General features: G+C 37.1%; 1 protein-coding gene across 3 annotated transcripts in view; it reads left to right on the forward strand.

The window, feature by feature from the left end:
- The first annotated feature begins 6,564 nt into the window (after window positions 1–6,564).
- CCDC57 (coiled-coil domain containing 57) overlaps window positions 6,565–24,880 on the forward strand; it is a 60,990-nt gene continuing 42,674 nt past the window's right edge. For 2 of the 3 annotated variants that reach the window (XM_039344248.1, XM_039344256.1), the window contains exons 1-7: window positions 6,566–7,048; window positions 10,526–10,934; window positions 15,474–15,582; window positions 16,625–16,726; window positions 17,184–17,341; window positions 18,870–18,944; window positions 21,113–21,313. In XM_039344248.1, coding sequence (XP_039200182.1) covers window positions 10,534–10,934; window positions 15,474–15,582; window positions 16,625–16,726; window positions 17,184–17,341; window positions 18,870–18,944; window positions 21,113–21,313 — 1,046 coding nt within the window. In that variant the 5' untranslated portion in view covers window positions 6,566–7,048; window positions 10,526–10,533. Of the gene's footprint in view, window positions 7,049–10,525; window positions 10,935–15,473; window positions 15,583–16,624; window positions 16,727–17,183; window positions 17,342–18,869; window positions 18,945–21,112; window positions 21,314–24,880 lie in introns of all 3 variants that reach the window. The other variant, XM_039344267.1, reaches the window with a different exon arrangement.

A 24,880-nucleotide genomic window follows, 5' to 3' on the forward strand; every position in this document is an offset into this window, starting at 1 on the left:
CTGAGTGTGGCCCACACGGAGCAGCACAGCCAAGGACATGGCAGCCAGGCAGCGTGGAGAAGACTCTGCCCTATGCCCCATCGCACACAGTTGATGCTGCGGGGCGCAAGCAGAGGGCGTGGCTGCCATGTTGCTGCTGGGCTGCCTGGACGATCTGCAGCAGGCCCTGAAGGCAGTGAGTGGCCCTGCAGACAGGCAGGGCAAGGAATGGGGTGGGAGTGGAGTGGGGGCGTGGCAGGGGTGGAGTGGGGCGGGGCCAGTTTTTGGGCACTCGGTCTCTAAAAGGTTTGTCATCACTGCCTCAGAGGGTGGGGAGACTCTGGGAGGTGCAGAGCAGTGTGTGTTTATCTCTCCACTCAGAAGCTGAAAAAGAAAAAGAAATCCTGCCAAAATCCAAGCAGAATTTACAATTCTCAACTGCTTCTCATGTCCCTTGCTCACTCACCTTTTTGCTTTTCTGCCTACAATACCTCCAACTGACACTTTACTTTTATTCTCCAAACTTCCATTTCATTATTCTCTTCTTTTTCACAATATAGCTTTGTAATAATTTGAAAAAAGAACATAAAGATAATAAAATATTAGCCAAACAAGTAGCAGTATACAATATGATGAAAGCAACAAACAACAGACAAATTAGCGGGCAAATAAAAAAAGGGAAACCTGGTTGAAAGGAGCCTGTGGATTTTTCAAATGGTTCAGAGATGACGAAAGTAGTTAAATATGATGAAAGTTTACTGGGTTCTCTAAACAATAGCAAAAAAGAAAAAAGAAAAAAAAGACATAAGGGAGTGTTGCTAGGAGTCCTCAATATCACCTTGGAGGGAGATGGTGCATCATTTGGATTCCAGCAGAGAAAAGCCACCATTTATTTATTATGCATTGTGCTTATATGCCACGCCCATCATTATAAACCTCAAAATGGTTCTCAAAGAATAATTAAACTATAAACAGTTCATGTTTTAAAAGTGAGGAAGACAAAAAATGAGATTAAAGGCAAATGTAGCATTGATATAGAGAAGGTTTATGTCAAGAGGCAAATCATTAACACAAGCTTAATGTGTAAGCTTTGGCTGCACCTGCCTGACCATGCCCAGGCTGGAAGCTAAGAAGAAGTGGATCTGTCTAGCACTACTATGCATAGGATTCTTTGGTAAATATCAACACTGTAGACCAGTGATGGAGAACCTTTTAGAGACCGAGTACCCAAACTGCAACCCAAAACCCACTTATTTATCGCTGGGTGCCAGGTGGGTGGGCGTGGCCAAGGTGGCCGTGGCAGACTGGGTGGGCATGGCCAAGGTGGCTGTGGTCACCTTGATGTTGTGCGTGGGGAGGGACACCTGTGAGGGCCGGGCAGGGTTGGGGGAGATCCAGGGGGTCTCTGGCAGGTGGGGCAGTGGGCAGGAGGCTCATCCTGCATGGTAAGGTGAGGAAAGGTGAGGCAGGGCAGGTGTGCCATTGTCACAGGGCAAGGCGAGGCAGGGGCCAGGACGACTGCTACCTGACACCATCGGCCCCTGCACACAGAGGCCAGCAAGCACATGGGGGGCGACAGTGTCCATCAGCAGTCACAGCCTGCTGGCCCCTTGGCTGGCACACTCTGGGGCTCTGCAACCCGCGTCAGCAGTTCAGAGAAGCTGCCTCTGAGCTGGACAGCCAGCCAACACCTTAGGAGGCAATGCAGTGGGTCATGCCCAGGAAAAGGAGAGCATGCAAGGCCAGGAGGGATGGGATGGAAGGAGGAAGGGAGGGAAATCAGCTGTGCTGGGATGCATCCGGCCACATGGGCTCCTCAGCAAGTTAGTGGGTGGGTGGTTGAAGAGGGACGGTTGCCATCTCTGGGACATGGCACGCGTGCCCACAGAGATGGCTCTGAGTGCCGCCTCTGGCATGCGTGCCACAGGTTCGCCACCACTGCGGTAGACTAAGATGGGAAGTTGAAAAAAACTAGTGGACAATCTCTTCTGTACAGTTGCCAAGAAAACAATATGGACATGCCCCTGCACTCAAGCTTCATTAGAAATACTTTATTTTTAAAAGATAGATGCCTTATGAATCTTGGGAGGGAGAATATTTTGATTTGCTAGTAGTTTCCATATGCTTTCCAGAGGCAGCCATACAAACAATGCACTCACCTTTGTTCAGAAAACAGTACCTGTTACAACTTGAGATAGAATGGTAGAAACAGCCCAATAATACAGCAGCTTAAAAAAAAATCAAGAAGGGTGATCCCAGTTTTATTGCTTGGGAGGAGCACACATTCCTTCACTTCTCTTCCATCCTTTGTTTGTTGACTTCGGAGTCCAAGTCCCCACTATGCCCAGGGATTTCCAACCCACAGATTGTGATCTACTGCATAATTATGATAATGGCATACACGATTGGTAGACTGGACTAATCTTCTGTTGGGAATCGCTTGTGTCCTTTAAGATTCTTATGTAGCAGAATTCATAATGTAACTTGGATATTACTACAGATGGATCATTGTGCCTATGATGACCCTCTCCAAGTTGGCATGTCTGCCAAAGCACATATCACTACAGCTGAAATCTCATCCCCAGATCATATCAGTCTATAACCTTTCAAAACCCAATCCTAAATTCACCTCCTGGGACACTGCTGCTAGACAGCCTATGCCCTATGACATTTTGCCTCAGAAATGTATTTCCGTAATAGCTTTTGTTCTTACCATGTTCAGTAGGAATTTTTTTTCCAGTTCTTCCAGAATTTCCAGCAAACAGAAACAAAATGGGGATATATGAGAAGCATTAAATCAGCCATGCAGTTTACCGCCATTTCCAAATAAAGTTCTAAGAGTTTCTTGTCTCTTAATTGGAAGAGATAGCTGGGCAAATGTTACTAAAAATAACCTTCTATAAACCAACGGGTTTGCAATTATAATGAGCTTCCATTCTCTGAATAACAGAAGTAATTTACAAATTTGTATGTGATTATTTTAAAAGCACTACTAATTTGTAGACACCCTTCTAAATAAATTCTTTGCAGAGGTAATTGCTACATCATAAATAGGAAATTATCTAAAAGTGAAGGATGATAAAAAGGGATGTTTAGACCTTAGTTCTGTAAATAACAGTATCTTGTCTGAGGGTTACTATCTTGTGGGAGGACTTGGTAATAATCCAGTGACCTAAGAATGACTCTAGTTCAGCGTTTCTCAACGTTTGTGTGACGGCGACCCCTGTCACACAAACGTTATGCGCATGCGCGGTGGCGCCCCCATGTGCAGCGCGCATGCGTGGCAGCGCCCCCATGTGCAGCGCGCATGTGCGCCGCCGCCCCCGGAGGGGACAAAATGGCGGATCGCCGCCTTTGGCGACCCCCGAAAAGTGGTCGATCGACCCCAAATGGGGTCGCGACCCATAGGTTGAGAACCGCTGCTCTAGTTAGTGAGAACAAGAGCTCCAGATGGAATAAAAGTCAAAACAGGAAAGTGAAAGTAAAGAGTTATCCATAGCAGGGGTGAGGGCAGATGGAGCTCTGATTGACATAAAAATAGCCAATTTTTTTAAAATTTTATTTTATTTTTAACCAACAAAACAAAACAAAGCAAAACATAACATACATACACACACACATACTCCTCTCCCTTTTTTTTAACAGCGATTACGTAACGGTAATCTTCTATTATTTACATTTCCCCCCTTATTTTTCTTTAGAATATTTGTCCTTATTGCCCCGTTGTTTCTTATTTACATTTTTCTTCCTTCATATTCTACTTCTTACTAAGAATAATTCATATTATCATTATTATACATTATTATACACATATTTTCACTTTTGACCTTTCCATATTTATTCTCTATTATTTCTAGTCTCTAACCAGTCATACCACTTGTTCCATGTTATATAGTACTCTGTGTCTTCCTTTTCTTTTATCTCTTTTGTTAATTTGTTCATCTCAGCACAGCCAAACTATTTAGGAATAGGAACTCCAAAATCAAACGCATTGCAGAGACATGCCACATCTGTATTCTTGACAAGAAAATTCTAGGAATATGGCTGTGACATTTAATGAATTTAGATTCAAAAAGTTGGAAAGTTCCCCTCAAGTTACTGAGAAATAGTGCTAAAATGAAACTATAATAAAGAACTTCTAAAAGTAGACCTAGATATGATGACTTGGGAAGACCAAAGGAAGTCTGGTTATTGAAGATATTAATATTGAAAAAAATCTTTTCCTTACAGGAACATGTATAATTGAAATGCAAGAAGTTAGTTCTGTTCTGTTAGGACAGAAACAAAGTTATCCAATTGAATATTTCAGGCATGAGTTTCATATAGCATAATGAGCTACTTTAATATACTTTACACAATATACTTTCAAGGCATAAATCCCCATAAAGGAGTGGAACTACAATTCTAACAGAAAGAATATCATACTCAGTTATGAATTGGTTATCCGCATCACATCTAATAAAATTAATGGATTTTGAGTTAATGCTATACTGGTATTTGCACCTATTACAAATGCCACAGAGAAAGATATTAAGGAACTGTCTGTCAAACTGTATGGACATGACGTTGCTAAAAAAAATGTTGTATAAGTCTTAATTTGAGGTCCATTGACACTTTTGTTACAGAAAGACATGCTTCCATTAGCTAGATAATATAGGAATCTTTAAGTCTTTATTCCACTCATTTCTTAACATCTGCATATTAAATTTATTGATAACAAATATTGATAAAACTAGGTTTCTTAATTTTAAAGAATTTAACAAGTTAAGAAGTGGTGAACGCTCCAACACTGGAAGTTTTAAAGAAGAGATTGGACAACCATTTGTCTGAAATGAGCAGGGGTTTGAACTAGAAGAACTCAAAGGTCCCTTCCAACTCTGTTATTCTATTCTATTCTATTCTATTCTATTCTATTCTATTCTATTCTGTTCTGTTCTGTTCTGTTCTGTTCTGTTCTGTTCTGTTCTATTCTATTCTATTCTATTCTCTCAGATGTCTCAGAAGCTGAAAATGCTGCTGGTTCAAAGAGCAAAACATAAAAAGTAGTGACAGTATAATGCAGTGGTTCTCAACCTGTGGGTCGGGACCCCATTTGGGGTCGAACGACCATTTCACGGGGGTCGCCAAACAAGGCTGTCCGCCATTTTTCCCCCCTTTTCTTTGGCCAGGCCCCTGGCACCCAGTGATGTATAAGTGGTTGGGGGTCACCACAACATGGGGAACTGTATTATGGGGTCGTGGCATTAGAAAGGTTGAGAACCACTGGTATAATGAGACATACATTGTCAAAAAGAAGGAAAAAAGACAATATAAAAAGTGCTCTAATAAAAAAATGAAAAACTTTGACAAAGAAATGAAGATGGCAGATAGCTTTCCCCCCCCCCCTTAGGCTCAAGAATAGGTAAAATGGGCAGTACACTGGAGTTGTAAAAACATTAACCCTAAGAAAGAAAGCAAACAAAACAAACTTAGAGAAAATCATGAAGAATAAGAACATTTCAGTGATAACTAAGGTCAGAACAGTAAAGCAATGATCTTTCCAATACAGTGTACAGCTGTGAAAGCTGAACACTGAGAAAAAGTAAAAGGAAAAAAAAGAAATACATCATAATAAATCTGAGGGAAGTAGAATAAAATACAGACCGAAGAAATTATTAGAATGCTTTTATTAGAAAAAGCTCTTGATAGCAAGCACTTGTCAGTACATTCACCAGGAGCTGAATTCAACTCAATACTACATAAGTATTCATTAATACCACAATTTACTTATAAATAAACCCCATAGATCACAATGAATAGATTCTACTAAGCTGGTTCTTTAAACAATAGAATAAAATCCTAGTTGAATAGTTCCGCCCATCACAGAAAAACCACAAACTATTTTACAAACTTCATTGTCTGGGTTCACACAACCCAGCTATGACTTAACAACATCATGTGCGAACTCAATCAGATGCTTTCTCAAGAGAAGACTGTACTATTATTGGTACAAAAAAAAGGAAGAGAATTATTGAAAATCTTATAAGATAATAAGATTCAGATTCTTTTAAATGAATAATTTTCTTATCTAATATTTAATCATTATTCAGATTTAAAATGTGAATTAACTATGGGGTATCATGGATATAGTGGCATTTAGATGAATCTGAACATTATCAGGTTGTAATGCTCTGTATCACTCACTATAAGATCTTCATATTTACTGTCTGTAACCTATTATTTTCTATTATTTATTTAGGTACCGTACATATATATCCTGTTCAGGAAGACTTGATCTTCCCTATTACTCTTTCTTGGACAGCATTGATTTGGGCATTGCCCGATAGAAGAGATTCAGTGATCTATATCTATATATTGGGAAGAAAGGCCAGTGCAATAGAAAAACAACCAACAAAGCCCTATCACAAGTAGCGGTAGACCTTTAAGTATGCATTGCATCAAGTTTCAAATAAACATGTCATGGAATATAACAACAAATTTCTAGTAAAAGCATTTGATGCTATCTGAAAAAGTACGGCATTTTAACAATATGTTTTATTTATTTTAAGATTTATCTCCTGTCTTTATGAAGAAAACCAGGGTATTAATTTTATTAAAAAAAAAAATTCCGAGTACTTCAAATCTGAACACAAAATACTGCTGTTCCCCAACTGAATCGAAATGCTATTCACTGGCCCTTCAGTGAAAATAATACTGCTTTAACATCCACTGTTCCCCATTACTGATTTCTATTTTGCCTCTACTGCTTTGGCTAGCCACTATATAACAAACTGTACAGAATCCAATGTTGTAATGCAACGGCGACTCGCGGAAAGACGGCGTCTCGTTGCTGGGAAGCAGCTACAGACGGTCACAAGAGTCTGAAGCACTTGTTCTCTGCCGGAACGGCTTTCGGGACGGGCCACCGTTATGGTTTCCATGGAAATGAGGCCTCAATCGTCGTGACGACTTTGCTGCGCTTTCAAGTTAATCTGTTGGACGATGATACGGAAAGAGAATTATTAAAGGAGTTCGTCCCCGTTCAGCTGTGAGGCGTTTACTCCACTCACCGGCCTCCCTTTAATCAAAGGTTGGTGTTTTGCGTTTAATTTGCAGTATTTCTCGTCGTATTCTTTTATAGTTGCAGGTGGCATCAGTGTTCCACTGTAATAAATCCATAGCTTCATGAATGGAGAAAACTCTCCTGGGAACTTGTATGTCATGTCAGATTTCCCCGTATCTGTAATAAATGTGTAATTCCCCAGTTGTTATTTATATGTGTGAAGTCACTTTCCCTATTGCTGCCTTGCAGTGTCTGTTTTTATTATTAATATTTAGGAGAAAATTTTGCTGCAACTGTATATATAAATATGCAGTATACTTTTCCTTATCTTTTCAAATATTTTCCTCACTTCCTTTTTTATGTATGTGTTCAGTCACTTTGACTACAATTTCTGACGATTGGCAGTCCATTGCTTCAACTTTTTGAGGGAGGAAATGCTCAGGATCCAATGTAGCATAAATGTAAAATAAACTTTAGGTAGTTTTACAAAGAAAATTTCTGAAACTCAGCCCCCAAATCATGAAAAATATCAGCCTATTTCACTTACATAACACTGTCCCTTTCCATTTGCTTTATTATCCCATCTCCTATAGCCCTCACTTTCCCTCAAAAAGTGAACTATGTCCATCAGCTATGAAATGGGTGCCCACCTGGTCTTACAATTAAATATTTAGATCCTGCTCATTGTGATCAAACGACATATGCTGTAGGGCAATTATATTATTAAACTGAGTCTTTCCTTCCTTCCTTCCTTCCTTCCTTCCTTCCTTCCTTCCTTCCTTCCTTCCTTCCTTCCTTCCTTCCTTTATAAATTAGTTAAGGCAGCAAATATACCTAATACAGGTAGTCCTCAACTTAACAACAGTTCCTTTAGTGGCCATAGTTACATCAGCACTGAAAAAAAGTGACAACCATTTTTCACACAACTGTTCAAGCATCCCCATGGTCATGTAATTTACATTCGGATGCTTGACAACCAACTCACATTTATGCTGAGGTCACTTTTTGTGACATTCCTGACAAGCAAAACAATGGGGAAACCAGATTCACTTACTAACTGTGTTACTAATTTAACAACTGCAGTGATTCACTTAAGGAATGTGTCAAGAAAAGTCATAAAATGGGGCAAAACTCATTTAACAAATTTCTCACTTAACAACATAAACTTTGGGCTCAATAGTGGTCATACATTGAGGACTCTCTATATTCTTTCCGCTTCTTATTTTTCCCAAAGTCTGGCCCAAAGTCACCCAGCTGGCTTTCATGCCGAAGGTGGTACTAGAATTCACAGGTTCCTGGTTTCGAGACATTCACCTTAGCCACTAGATCAAATTGGCTATAATGTTGATTCTGAACCAACAATAACTGTTCAGCAGTAACAATAACAACAACAAATAACTCAGTTAAATTGACCACCAAATTAGAACTGAGTTGTAGAATTTAAGCAATATTCTTCTGAAGTTGCAGAATATCTTTCACCTTGGTAATAAATGTAGAAATTCCACTACAACAAAAAATATATTTTTAAAACATCAGATGTGACAGTGGTTTTCTGGCAAAGACTTACACAATATTTAAAAATTGTGCCTATTGTGATGGCTAGAAAATGATAACAAATGTTAAGCAGAGCACTGATTTTATTAGTATAGCTTAGTATACATTTTAGTATAGCAGGATCCCATTTCTGATTTCTTAAATCCTTATTATTACCTCTGCTCTTTATGTATTTATGTATACAATAGTTGTGTAAGAAAACTTGTCCCTGACAAACACATACATTCTCATTTGAAAAAAAGAGAGACAAAAGTGGTAATAATGTTGCTTTAATTTGTTCTCTTGAGACTACTGAAATTTAACCAGAAGTTATGCATTTGTCAAGACTTTAAAACCTTGGATATCACTTTGCAAATGGCTAGCATCAAATTTTTTATTATTTAGCAGAGGAAATTAAGAATGTACTATTTTAAATTTTAAATTCCTTGATATCTGCCTGTTAGTTAAATTTAGTGATTCAATATACAGCATACATACATACATACATACATACATACATATGTAAATCTTCAACATATAGCCTGTGTGTGTGTATGTAAAATGTCCCATTTTTGCATTTTAAAAAGCAAATTTTGAGAATACAGTCCACATGAGAGTTGGATCTAGACTAACCTAGTTGTAATAAAACACATAGAAGTTGGATTTTTTTTTCTTACCTTTTACATAGTAGTCAGAACTTTTTTACCTGTTGCCCATCTCTGAACAAGAAAAAATTGCTAATATTTATATAGGCAACATGTAGAAAGTCATACATGATCCTGCCCTTTTTAAGCTGTTTGATTTTAGGAATATCTGGAGCTCTTCATATAACTGAAAACATTACATTTAAAAGTTACAGTAGGTATACTTTTTTAAAGTATTTTTAAACTTTTAAAAAAGTATTTCTCATTTAAAGATTTTTTTTCATTCATAGTTATGCCCTGCTTTTTAAATCTTTTGTTTGAGTTCACTCTTGCTTGTTATTCTTTGAAGTTTTATAATATTGATCGTCTCTAGCATGTAGAAGCATATTTCTCTTGTTCATGATGTTCAACCCATCATAAATGATTAAAAGTCACCTTTATCTTTGCAAAATGACTTTTCTATTGTCCACTAGTGGAGGACTACAGGCCCATATTGCTGAAAGCATAGAGTGGTAAAAATGTACTTCGTTTTAGTTTCTATTAATTTCTTGATGGGAATACCATAGTTAGAGCTGTATTAAAAGAAAACATTAAAGTGCTGTATCATATTTTATCATGTTGCTTTATCTGAAAATCTGAAAGATTAAATCTGAAAGATAAAAAGCTACTATTGGACTGGAAAGAGGCACTGGTCAGATGCTTTTATTGCTGTTTCACCTGGCTTTATATATCCACAATGTGACACAGAAAAATGCCACATTCTATGCCAATAATGAGGATAGATTATAAAGTGCTTAAAATATTTAAAATGTAAAAGAATATAAGCAGAATTGTAGTAAACATCTATCTAACTTCTGAACATGAGTGAAAGACTATAGAAAAAGACCCACTGATGCAGACAGCTTCATATAAAGGAACTGATGTTAATCAGGAAATCAGATTTCAAATTACTGTATATATGACTCCAAATCAAAATACAATTGCTTTTAATTGCACTAAGGAACAAGACAGAAGCAACTGAAGCTTCTAAAAACATGCTTGATCAATAATAGCAGCAGCTCTTTGGATCAGCAGAATTTACCAAAAGTCCAAAGTTGTCTCATTGAGCATAGTAGACCTAAAGATTATCATTAGATGTTTTAACTGTGGCCAACCTGGAATCAGCCTCTTTGTAAAATAACTGATGTTAGTTATCAGTTACTACCCATTATCCCTTTTCTGTATAAGCTAAATAAACAATTAACTATGCCAGATATTATGTACAGCCTCAAATGATGGATGGAATTAACGACTGAAGATAAAGTGCCTTTTTCCGCTTTAATTTCAGGAACAGCAATGTTATATGCAGAGAAAGATTTAACTGAACTTCTTATCTGTAAAGAACAAGAACTGAAAGAATTACAAGCTCGGCAGATCCATTTTCAGGAAACTACATTGCAAGAAACCAGAAAACAACTTCAAGAAATGCACAGGAAATTTAACAGTTTAAAAGAAGATTTCACTTATAACCTTAAAGTCCTAGAGGAGAGAGATAAAGAGTTGGAGCATTATGATACCTTGTTCATCCAGTTGAAAATGGTTGAAAATGCTAACCAGACAGAGGCTAGTGACCTTAGAATACAGGTGGATAAGCTACAGGAGGCACTTGCTCGGGAAACAAAAAAACAAGAGACTCTCAAAGATCAATATCAGCGGAAACTGAAAGAACACCAATTAGCCTTGGAACAGCTTCACAGGTAAAACTGTTCAATTCTTCCTGACAAAGTATGATCTTTAGGGTCTAATAATGTCGATAGCCTTCTTCCTTTTGACAGGCTCATTGGTAATTGTTTTATGATAGATGGTACAAGGTACAAAAATATTTACTGGGAGGGGGATGTTGTTGAAATTGCTATTTTTATGACATTGTTAAAAAGTGTTATTTAAATGCAGAGCTTTTATATTCTTTCCAATCCAGTGGAATACTGGAAATAAATTATGTAAAGAATTGGGTCCCATGTTAGCTCTTGGAAAACTGAACAGAATGGAATGAAATTTGGCACATAGAGATGAAACAGTCAAAGAAGTAACCAGTAGTGACGTGGGCTGGATTAGGTGTAGAGTTGTGGGGAATTACTAAAAAATTCTCCTACTGCATCCCTTTGGAAGAGGATTTTTTTCATTCTAAGCTAACGTCTTCTTCCAGTTTACTGAGCCATTCCAGGGCTTCCAGTGCACACATATACTCAAACATACAATCAATGCTGATGAAGGGATTGGAAAAAAATCCAAAAGCTGTTTTTTGAATCCTTTTCTTATTTAATAGTTTATAACTATGGATGGATTTATTTATTCATTAAATGTATAGGTCGCTGCATCTTAGCAGCTACCGATGGTTTACAACTGTTATAGAATGTATCAAGTAAAATGTCCACAGTAAAATAGAATACTTATTTATCTCTGCAACAGGAGAGATAGAAACAATCACGCTTAACTCCCCAAAGTGTCTCTCCAAACAGAGTGCTTGAACCTGAGTGAAAATAGTATTTAAAGATGTTATACATGTAATACCTTTTTTATTTAAAAAAGTATTGCCCCAGAAATCTCAGCATGATTGAAGAAGCTTCTAGGATAATCCCTTATTTTTCAGTGAAATAGATACAGACAGAGGAGTAAGGAAGTAGTATGCAGTATGATTAAAGACATTTTTAGGGTAATCCCCTATTTTCCAATGAAATGGATATGGGCAGAGTAAGGAAGTAGCATGCAATTGTGCTGATCCCCAAACATTCTGTGAACACTTCAGCCCTGAAGTTTAGATGGCTCTGACCCTATTGTTCTGTCAAAAGACATTAAACCCCCTTTTTAAGGAATGATATTGGAAACTGGTTTATATTTTTGCCCTGTGCTGACTGACAGGTTGATCACCAAGTACAGTGATGGCAAAGCTTTTAGAGACCGAGTGCCCAAACTGCAACCCAAAATCTATTTATGCATTGTTGGGTGCCGGGTGGGTGTGGCCATTGGCTGGGTGTGGCCCATTGGGTGGGCATGGCTGCGGTGGTAACGGCAGACTGGGATCAATCAATCAATTTCAATTTTGCAAGATCTTTTTTTTCCCCGCAAGAAGTTGAAATTGACTGACTGAACCTTTTTTTTTTTTTTGCACACGGTGGCAAAGGCCTAAAGCGAAAAGATTTTATAAAACCCAGCTGAAGGCCTAGGACTGGGGTGATGACGCGCGTGCCCACAGAGAGGGCTCTGAGTGCCGCCTCTGGCACCCGTGCCATAGGTTCGCCACCACTGACCTAGTATCTTTTATTGTGTTTTTTATTGATGTGTGTGTGAGGGGGGGAATACGTGAGTGTATTTGTTTCTCCTGTGTTAGTTACACAAAGTTTTTGATTAAGTTAGATGATAGAATTACAATGGCCAACAAATACAGTTAGCACACTTTTCACGCTTTTGCTCTGAATACTGTATAGCTCTAATGCAGTAGTTCTCAACCTGTGAGTCGGGACCCCATTTGGGGTCAAACGACCATTTCACGGGGGTCGCCAAATAACGCAGTCCACCATTTTTTCCCCCTTTTCCTTAGCTGTGCTACTCCCTTTTATTCTATTGGCTTTTGAAAGCCAATAGAATAGACTCTCTTGAATAGAGTCTAATTCTATTGGCTTTCAAAAGCCAGTAGGAATTGTCCAGGCTGTCTCTGCCCGGCTGAGCCCGCCAAAAGTCCCATTCTGCAAACGGTGCTGCACCAGTTGAGTAGTCCTCGACTTACGACCGGTTGAGTAGTCCTCGACTTACGACTGGTTGGGGGTCACGGCATTAAAAAGGTTGAGAACCACTGCTCTAATGGTTTCACAATTCTTGACTGAATCTGCTTGAAAATGTGGAACTGAGCTGCCATACCTAGTATGAAGTTTTGACAATAGATGTGGTAATAATAATTCATTCATTACTGCTATTGAAAGATGATAAACTATGATTCATTTCATGTAAATTTAACTGAATTATGACTGGGGTATGTCATATGATTATCTAAAGCCACTTAGCCATGAGGCTAAGTAAAAGCAGCTTTAACCCCAACTCCCCTAGCTGTTCTCCAGTCTCAGCCATATCATATAAATGTAATAATTCATTTCTAAATGTGGCAGTAGTCTAGCCCTCTCTATTCAGTTCTCCAATAAAAAATAGTTGGGCCTACAGGTCCTCTGTTATAGAACTCACTGCTAGATTCCTAACAGCAGTTGATGGCTTTTCAGTGCTCCATTTGGTAGCTTATGTTCTGTATTACATAGCCATATTGTAGGAAGAAGAGAAATGGTGGGAACTACTGGAAGATAGAGCAACAAGCAGTCAGCATGAATATGAGGTTCAAGTTCTTATGTGAATCAGAACACGGAGGAAAGTCTATTTTATTTTGCGCATTTTTTGTCACTGGGTAGTGGTAGCAAAAGTTACGAAACCTTCCTGTACAAAATGGGTGTGGACTTTACATTCCTAAAATGGTAACTTTTGAATTAGTTACTATGTAATTTACGTTCTTAGAACCACAGGTAAAGAGATCCAATAATTACTGGCTGACTGCACTGCACGTTTTACAAATAAGACCTTAGTGCAGTGGTTCTCAACCTTTTTAATGCTGCGACCTCAACCGGTCGTAAGTCGAGGACTACCCAACCAGTCGTAAGTCGAGGACTACCCAACCGGTCGTAAGTCAAGGACTACCAAGCCGGTCATAAGTCGAGGACTTTCCCTGCCCGGGAGCCCCGCGCATGCATGGTGCCGCCCCCTGCGCCAGCTGAGGCGTAACTGGCAAGGGACAGCGACGGCACAGGGTGACCACTGGCTGGGCCACCAGCTGGCCCAGCCCAAGGGAGGCAAGGCACCCACTGGGCCCCACGCGTGCCAGCAACCCTCCCTGCGCCCGCCGACCTCCCACCCCTGGCCCTCTTTTACTTACATTTTTAGTAGTTGCTCAGCAGGGAGGGGTGGAAACTTCCAGACAGCTCGCCTTTGCTGCAGACAACTTGCAGCACCGTTTGCAGAATGGGACTTTTGGCGGGCTCAGCAGGGCAGAGACAGCCTGGACAATTCCTATTGGCTTTTGAAAGCCAATAGAATTAGACTCTATTCAAGAGAGTCTATTCTATTGGCTTTCAAAAGCCAATAGAATAAAAGGGAGTAGCACAGCTAAGGAAAAGGGGAAAAAATGGCGGACTGCGTTGTTTGGCGACCCCCATGAAATGGTCGTTTGACCCCAAATGGGGTCGCGACCCACAGGTTGAGAACCGCTGCCTTAGTGGATGTACCAAAATGCATTCTAGCACAGGAATGGCATAGCCAGTGTAACCTGTAGCTTACATATGACCCCAATTCTTGAATATGTATTAACCAAATTCTCATTCCAAACTGGAAGAATAAAATGTAGAGGGCTGCATTTACAGAACATTTGTAACAGAGAAGGCATACATCCTATGTCACATAAGATAACATTGTTTCACAGAATGGAGCATGTCCACCCCATGAGATTTGGTGGGACAGGCAGAAACTATTAGAAACAGGTGGTGCTCAAGTATCCTGGTCTACATCGTAGAGAACTACTGTATATAAGTAATATCCAGCACTATGAATTGTGTCTGCAAAACTGCTAGGATCTAGTGCATACATGTAGTAGTGATGTTATGTGGGTATATTGTGGTGCACCCAAAACTACCCATAACATGTGTTTGGGGCTAGCTGCATCTTCCAAATGATCTTCAAGGGGACACCTATATACAGCATTGCTGTAGTCCAACTGGGAAGTGAATAAGGCATAAGTGACTACAAACATACTTCCTGATGCAGAAGAAAAGATAAAACTGGATACAAAATAGATTTGCAAATGCCAACAAGCCACAGCTGTCAGCTACAATCAACAAGAACTCACACACCCATTTGTTTTTAGGGAGTGGCTTTTCACCCAGAGATAAGGATAGAAGGTCTCCAGTTCCAATGGAAAGTCACAACCACTTGGTCTTGCTACAGATAAATCAAAGATTGTTCCTTCCCATTAAGACCCTGACAGCCTTTAGGCATTGAGGAAAAACCTTGACAGCATCACTTAGGTGGCCTAGGCCACAAATATATAGTTGTATATCGTCAGCATACTGATAATACTTAAACCCTGTACTGACAGATGGCCTCACCCAATAGCTTCATGTAGATATTAGACTGGAATGGAGAGAGAGAAATATATTTCTGACAGATCAGTATTTGTTCCTTATATTATTAATTCCTTGATTTCATAGTTCTAAAGATGCTGATATTAGCCATTATCATGAGGAATATGAAAATATGAAACAACAATTGGAGAGAAAACTCCAGGAAGTCGAAGGTGAACTTGCTTTGCAAAGACAGGTACCAAAGGCATAACAAACTATTTGAATAGGGAAATGTTGCATTTTCATTCAGTAAACAAAAAGAATGCATTCATTCTTCTGAAGTATTTCCCTCCCTCTACCCCCATGCAGTTCAATTTATGTGATTTTATTAAACATCTCACATTAAATAAAGATATACATAGTAGTGGGAGTAGCTAGAATTAACTTTATCATTCTACATATTAGATAATATATAGAATTGTTTCTATTAAAATAAGATGGTGTAAAATACTTTACAGAGGGGTACAGCCAAAATGCTATGCTAAATTGCCAACCTTGAATTTCAGGAAGGTCATGACTATAAACCAGAAACAGTTTGCAAGGGCTAAATAAACACTCTGGCCTGTGCCAACACTCAGTGCTTCTCTGATTTCAGAATTTCAGCTTTGTAACATTAAAAAGGTCTGTTGGCTAACTTGGCATTTTAAGTATTAACTGATATGTTTCTTTACTGTATACTACTTTCTGTCAATTGATTTCAGGGTAGGATCCTTGTGATAGTATGTAAAGATGTATAAATATTTTGAAGAGAAATAAATATATCTCAAAACCTATGTATTTATGGGTTTTCCAAATAATGAAAAATGTAAACAATTATAAACCTGGCAAACGTATGGATGAATTGAATAACGAAACCCAAAGAACAGGGATATAGCCACATACATAGAAATAGTAATATTTTAAAAATATATAACTAATTGATAGAATTGTAGTAGAGCAGCATGAATAAAATAACTGTAAAATACCCCATGTTGTTTAACAATATGGCATACTGTGTTTTTTCTTTTTTTATTATGGTACACTGGAGCCCAAATAGCCACCCCTTCCCCCCAAAAAAATCCCCAGTCTGCTGAAGCTAAGAAGACTAGGGGTCTTCTATAAAAACCTCTCCATGTATTTAATGTATTGTAAATTATAACACTCTTAAAAAAACAATTTGTAAGCCTTTGAACTTCTATTTACTCTGTATCATTTAATGAGCTTACAATATTATTACAATTGCACGTGTTTTATTTCAGGAACTTCTTGTAGAAATTGACACAGAAATAAAGAAAAGAGAGCATGAGTTTCGACAGAAAGCAGATGAAATGAGCAATTTAGTTCTATCCCATGAACTTAAGGTAACTGCCATCAAGTGTAAACATACACAGTATAGCTGCATATATGCTGTGATATTACTCTGATACACTGAAATTATGCTCTGTTTTCATAACCAGGCAAACGTATTTCAGCTATTAAGGAGTAATATAAACAGAACTATTTTAAATTCCCTGAAACAATATTTTCCCCTATTAGTCCACCATTTCAGATGGCTGACAGAGAAGTAGTTATTTTATTCCTTAATTCAGATATAACAGTCACTAACATTTCTGAACTGAGGAAGATCCCTTAATGAATGGTTATTGAAGACATATACAAAACCCTCAGTTTGTCCACCCTGTCCTATGTTTCAGATCCATTTCAAATAAAAGTGTGTTTGTGTTCATAAACGTGTTATGTAAGAGATAGTATGGTCTATAATTTTAAATTGTATGGGGAAAATATTTAATAGTTTGTTTTGTTCTTTCATTTTGAAAGGTGAAATTGGTGACCAAAGAATTAGAGGCTTTGAAAGAAGCTGGAATGAAAGCAGCAGACTCACTGAAAGTGGCAGAAGCAGCTAATTTGGAGCTTGAAGAACAAGTTAGATGCAAAGATTGGGAAATAAAAGATATTACAGCTGTAAAAGATGCTCAGTACTGTATCATTCCACTCATAATTAAGAAAAAATGTTTCCATTAATTTTTCTTCTTTTCTTCTATTTTTACTTGTTTTCTCTTCCTCTTCCTCCTTTTTTCATATCTGGAAGAAGAAAATATGGACCTTTAAAATATATTATATACCAGTTACAGTAGCTAAAGATGTCTCTTGAGTTTGTTCATGATTCCAAAATCCATACAGAGTACAGAGAAGAGCAACAAAGATGATTAGGGGACTGGAAGCTAAAGCATATAAGGAACGGCTGCTGGAATTGGGTATGTCTAGTTTAATGAAGAGAAGGACGAGGGGGGATATGATAGCAGTGTTCCAATATCTTAGGGGCTGCCACAAAGAAGAGGATGTCAAGCTATTCTCCAAGGCGCCTGAAGACAGGACAAGAAGCAACGGTTGGAAACTAATCAAGGAGGGAAGCAACCTAGAACTAAGGAGAAACTTCCTGACAGTTAGAACAATTAACCAGTGGAACAACCTGCCTCCAGAAGCGGTGAATGCTCCAACACTGGAGGTTTTTAAGAAGAGACTGGACAGCCATTTGTCCGAAATTGTATAGGGTTTCCTGCCTGAGCAAGGGGTTGAACTAGATGACCTCCAAGGTCCCTTCCAACTTTATTACTACTACTACTACTACTACTATTATTATTATTAAATTCAACTAGGTATATATAGGATTGCAGGGTTTTTTCATTAGAATTAGATGGGATGTTTCTACTATAGCAAAGAACAGATGTACTCATTTTCATATCTGCCAAATTGTGTATGAAATAATTTTCCTCATATAAAAAACATTACAGGTAATCCATAACTGAGCCTAAAATCTCTGCCGCTAAGCGAGATATTTAAGTGAGTTTTGTTCCATTTTACGATCTTTCTTGCCACAGTTGTTAAATGAACCACTACAGTTGTTAAATTAGTAATACAGTTGTTAGGTGAATGTGGCTTCCCCATTGACTTGGGAAAAAAATCGCAAAAAGGGACCACATCACCTGCAGACACAGCAATCATCATAAATATGAATCAGTTGCCAAGTAGCTGAATTTTGATCACATGACCATGGGGATGCTGCAAGAGTCATGAGTGTGAAAAATGATCATAGATCACTTTTTTCGATGCCATTATAATTTTGAATAGACTAGACAGAATATAGTCTCACCTGCATGTATGATGATGCAGTCACATTTTCTTCTTCATTAAGTGGATTAAGATGAGAAAGTAAGGTAGAAAAATGGAAGAATAATATCATCTTTGTATAGGAACCGTATAGCTAAAAAAGGTCTAGCCCAGTGTAGTAATATATATTTGAACTGGGCAACTTCAACCTTTTAGTCTCCTTGAAGGTGATTTATTCTGTATCGGAAACCTTGCTGATTTTATCCCAATTTTCTTAAAATACTTTCTGGCAACTACTTATCTTCTGACTTTTTCATAAAAGTCTTGATAATTTTATGCATTGCCTCTTTGTATAAAGTAAATTATTTTACTTTTCTCCAATGTTTGACAATGTAGGATAAAGGATTTAGAAAGTAAACTTGCTTCAGTGCAGTTCAGCTGGGAAAAGGAAAAAGAAACATTTGAGAGAAAGTAAGTTGTTTCAACATATGTCCTTACTTTATAAATATACTATGAACATTGAATGCATTCATTTCATTAAAAGTGGAGGATTCTATTTTTAAAAGCAAACTATTAGTATATTAGTTTGCCTGAAGGCTTTTTTTTTTTTTTTTTTGCTGAACTTACTATTTTAGTATGTGGAAAATGTGCATATTGCAGTTTTGGGACTGAATTTTTCCACATCAGCAAAAAATAAAAAGTACAAATCAGCTTTCAATTTACTATGAATTGAGTGTTTGATATCTCTGGATTCACATACTAGTCAGTCCCTTTTATCTGATAACAGTACAGTATTGTACAATTCAATATATAATACAGTACAATACAATAGTATGCATTCAGTACAATACAGTAGTATGCATTCCCAAAGGTGCTTTTTAAAAGGCAACTAGACTTTCTTCATTTTTTTCCTTAAAAAATGTTTCGCTTCTCATCCAATAAGCTTCTTCAGTTCTGAACTGAAGAAGCTTGTTGGATGAGAAGTGAAACATTCATCTACTTAGTAAACTTCTCTTCTGGATTTGGTTATTGCTGCCTAGCATCAGTTCTATTTAGTGTTCTATTTTCTGAAAACCAAGAGAAAAAAAGGAGATAAACAAACTTTAATAAGGAAATCAGATTGCCTGAAAAGCTTCCAAAAGTGCTTATTTTAAAAACATAGTTTGTACAACATTTAATTTCTCAAGCATTAACTCTGATCACTTTACAATATCAAATAACCTATTTTGGAGAATGTGCATAGCACAATTTTTGTAATCCTGTTTAGTTAATGTAACAAGGCTTAATTGTGGATCTAATTAAATGTTAAAAAACTAAAGAAAATAATATCTTGACTTTCATTCATAGGGTTGAATGAAACATATGCTCATCATTAAAAGATCATATGTTACAGAGATGACAAGTTACACATATTCACTCTCCCTTTTCTATGCAGCTAATCAAGGTGCAGGTGTATCGGGCTCTTACATTTGGCCATCCTATTCATAAAATCAGGCCTGGTACTTATTGTTCTTGTTCAGTTTACAATTTATTTCTTTATTTATAAAGATACAACTCTGCTGCTTAGATAAAGAGCCAGGTCTTAATAGCCTTCTGGAAAGAGAAAAAGATGGGGGGAGTGTTGGTTAGAGATTTCTTACAAAGGATATCACAGAAGTAGTCCAATCTAAATGTTAAAACCTATTCTTGCAGTCCCAAAATCTATAGCCAATCTACTCTTAGTCTTGAAGCAGGGAATCCCAGAATACAGATTAAGGTCTAAAGGCAAATAATTAATTATTTGCTAAAGATTGAGTTTTTCCCATTGGCCAATTAACCCTTGTATTTGGAGAGAACTGTTTTCCAGTCTGAAAGAATGCTATAAACATACAGACTTATAGCTAGGTTTTTTTTTTACCCTGGGTATTGAAAAGATCAGACTTATACTCAAGGGACAGATGACATGACGTACCAACTGGAGATCAGTAAGATGCCCCAGAAAGGGGAGCTGAGATTTTATTATTAATTAATTAATAATAGGGGAGATGGACCCCTATTAATTAAACTTAATTAAACTTATATGCCCCCAAACTCACCTAGAGGTGACTCTAGGCAACTTACATTTTAGTGGGTTCTTGTGTGCCAGCCAAATATTTAGCATTGTCAACCTTCCCCTCACTGAGGAAAGATTTGTCCGGAACAAAATATTTTGTGTAGTTGGCCTTGTGTTTCAGAAGAGGTTGAAACAATTGTTTATGTACTACTGCAGTTTCTATACAGACATATGCAATTTTGCCTTATCTATGACAATATTCAGGATGAACAGATTGGTATTACATTAAGGTCCTGCTTCCGGTTCCAATGCTAGCATTACCATAGTAGCTAAGTTCTGTGTTGCTATGATTAAAATATGCCATCAAAATTTTAGCCCTAATTATTGTGTTTATGTGGATTATTAATTGCCATCATAATAACCGCAATGCTCAAGTGTCACTCAAGAGATCCTTGAAAGGCAAGGTGATCAAACCTGGCTCCCATCTGTAGACCTGAAAGGTGTTACTGCATGTGTGTTAAGTATATCTTTGTTTTATGTTTTTTTTTCCCTTGTAGCAAGGATTGCAGCACCCAAGTAGAAACTCTCTTTTTGTGTTCTTTTAAAGGCATGCTACAATAGATCACTTTGCCAGAGAAAAGGAGGCAGTGATTGTTTCAATGAAACAAGCCCACGTTGAACAATCACACAAATGGAAAATTCAAATCCAAAAACTACAGACAAATAAGGAAACTTTGGAAATGAAATTATATCAGACTGAATGTACGTTTAAAGACCACTTGAGAGAGAAAGAGACTCTCATTGAAAAGTAAGTATGGCTTGATTTGTCTTGATGTGTTTCAATCTAATATGATCTCCTATTATACAATGGTATAATCCATTTTATATGTTGAAATATTAGGGTTTTGTGTCATATTTGTTTTCAGTTCTTTCAATACATTACCAACAGTTAATATGGGCTCTGTGTAGGAGTAGTATTATACTTTGTTAAATAAATACATGTAAAAATAAAATTTCTAAATACCTGAGGCAAAGACCAGTTTGAGAACCTGCTTTGTTGAGAAGCTGCTTTCATCAGGCCATTCCACAATTCAGCTGAGAATAGCAGTTTTGAACCCTTCATCTATTTGTACTATTTCATTCAGGCTATCATGCTAAGACTATCAGTTAGATAAGATTAACTTCCTCTTTAAGGACCTTTACAATATTATATCTGCATTAGAGCTGATTATTACAAAATTTGTATCACATTAAAAGCTAATATCCAAGCTTTTTTTTTATTAGTTACCTTTTCTTTTGTCAATATGTGTCTTTTGTGTGTGTGTCCTATCTCCTTTTGGATTGGAGCTTGAAGGCAAAATGTATTTACTGATGCATAAATCATTTCTGTGTGCACAGTGGGATAAATATGGCTTCCCTAAACAAATCAATGAACAAATCCAGTCTGAGTGATGCGCCAACATTTCCAAACAAGCAGAATGAAAATTAGGGTGGAAATATATTGTATCTCTCCATTCATTAATGGATGGACTTCACAGGTCACATGTGAAGGCTCCACAGAAGTGGGTCAGTGCATTAAATTGGGGTAAAAATCAATATTCTAAAGCCCAGAACCCTCTGCCTGTACTCTGAAGCAGATTGAGAGCCTCTCATTTGGATGGGATAGAAGGATTGAAATTTCTTATAGCCTAGGTTACCTTCAACTTACTTCCTACCCAATCATGATATACTTTCTTTGAGTCCTTAGGGAAAAAAGCTAATAAAAGAGATAGAGAAGAAAACAGTATAGTTTCTGTCTCCATATTCAATGTGATAAATGGGACCAGTCCTATAGTTCTGCTTTAGATTCTCAGGGCTCAAGAATTAGGTCTTCATAGGTTAAAATAATACTCTGGAGGGTTTTGTTTTTTTTTGCTGATTTCTAATGTGTAAATTTGTGTGTGTGTATATATATATTAAAGAATATATACAAAAGACAAAAACATCAAGAAAAGATTCTTGGGAATAGTAGCACTAAATATTTTGATATACTTCATTAATGACTGAGCAATTTCACACATCAGCAATAAAGCATAATTGATATACAATACATGTGTCTTTGATATGTCTTTGGCTTTCAGCTTAAGGGCATTCAGCAACTCTTAAAAGTTCTTAGAATAGCCTAAGAATGTGGCCTTTACTAAAGAGAGATCGGTTGAAAATATTTGCTCATATTTCCATGTACTGAGTGGCAGGTCAAGTTGTGTCAAGATGCAGATTTATTGATTAAGAATACCATTTATGAAAACAGTGTGCTATATATTTTTTCTTGGCTGTGCACTATAGTTTTCCAATCAGACTAACTCAAAAAGACTGGTCAAACACCACCATAAAAATAGTTGATTTGATTTGACTGTAGCTGAAATCTGGGCAAGGAGGTTTCTTTCTAATATGCATTTTAAACAAAGGTCAAATATAATTTTCCATTTACTAGGAATATATTTTGATATTATAATAAAAACTTGTAGTTTTCAGATCTCATTAATAGATAGGAATTGTACAGTTGTTGTATCAAATATGATATACTCCATGAAAATCTGCCCCACAGATCTTTGCTGGGATGGAATGCCAATGTCCTTCAGTTGTTTTATTTTAGCTAGGAATGTCCCCCCCCCCTTCTCAATAAAACTAAATAGAGATAAAGTTTGATTATAGGAGAGAAGTAAACATGGGTATCATGTTTAATTAGGAATGCATTTTTGCATGACATACAGGATTATCCATATCCATTATCCATATAGTTTCTAAAGTAATTTACTTTCAATAACATTTCCTTATATTTCAATGTAATTTAGTGAGAAATTGTTAAACAAGTCCATTCTGTCATGCTTAGTTTGACCCTCCAGGATTTTATGTGTGTATTTCAGATTTGGGGCAATACTTTTACAATGGCTGATATTATTACAATTCTACATGAACAGAATTTTTTTCTGTACTTTCCTCAGTGGAAAACTTTTAGAAAAGTTGAGCTATGGGGATATTTTCAAGAAAAAAAGGAAAATGTGGGGAAAATAGAAGTATACATAACATTTATTTTTTGTCAACCATGAACTTACTGCGCTTTTAATAATGTAGAATACAGTATATTTTGTTATAAAAGTGTACTGTTTGGGATATTTATATAACTTGTTTTTAGACAAATTATGAGGATAAATACCTGCTGTAGGCACTAAGATAATCTCTTGTCAATTCACTCAGAGGTACGAGTCAGTTTTAGACCCAGTTTGGTACAGGGCTAGAAACTGGGAGTTCTTGAGTTCTAGTTCTGCCTTAGGCATGAAGCCAGCTGGGTGACTTTGAGTCAGTCATTCTCTGTCAGCACTAAGAAGAAGGCAGTGGCAAACCACTTAGTAAATCTTACCAAGAAAACTTCAGTGGCTTACACAGTCAAGACTGACTCAAATGCACCCCCCCTCCAATGATGGTGAAAAGGTTTAGTGGAACTGTTAGATAAGTGTGCAGAGGTGTACAGTTTTAAAAGCAGAAATATATACATAATGAAGATGTTGTACATGCCTACCATGCTACTGTGCTCCCTTTCAGATAAAGCAATATTATGCTAAGTGCAGGAAAAGATAGTTCTGTAATAAAAGAAATCAGAGGCTGATGATAAGAGAAGAGAATAGGGTCTAAGTAAATGTAGTTTATGCAACTCCATTGTATGTTCCTTTTTATAGTATTTCTAATATTGTAAACTACCATTGCTTTTACCATATCCATAGATTGCCTCACATATAATCCTTTCTTCCTTAAACTTCTCATCTTTCTTTTTTTTTTTTTTGAGGATCTCAACAACTATACCTTTCTCAGTCTTTAGCCTCCTTTCTTCATGTATTTGTTCTACAGTGTGATCCTCATTCTTTTTTTATGTGACCAAATCCTTGTAATACGATACACTTACTTTACACTGGTTTCTCACTTCTGTATTTTCATTCAATATCAATTCATTCTTGACCATCTCTTCTTGTCTTGCCACATACATTCTGTACCGTATGTAACCCATGCCTACCACAATGAAATTAACATCATGTTTCACTTGACATAACTAATATCCACTACCATATAACAGTGGACAGAAATATATTTTAAAGTACCCATTTTTGCTTCTTTCATAAACCATTGTAGTAGATCATATACCTTTCACTAACTTTCTATCAAGGATCTATATATGTTAAAATTTATCTATCAGTTTTCCCATCTGTAGTAATCGTTCTTTCAATTTATACAAATTTATCCATCAGCTCCATTTTTTTGCCATGTATATGTTTTTGCAATCCATTTTTCCTGTAGTTTTTGCATTCACCATTGCTACTTTTTCTTTTGTATAAGGAACAGT

The sequence above is a fragment of the Crotalus tigris genome, unplaced genomic scaffold, assembly GCF_016545835.1.
Source record: "Crotalus tigris isolate CLP2741 ecotype Arizona unplaced genomic scaffold, ASM1654583v1 scf7180000017551.9496454, whole genome shotgun sequence".
NCBI classification, from domain to species: Eukaryota; Metazoa; Chordata; class Lepidosauria; order Squamata; family Viperidae; genus Crotalus; species Crotalus tigris.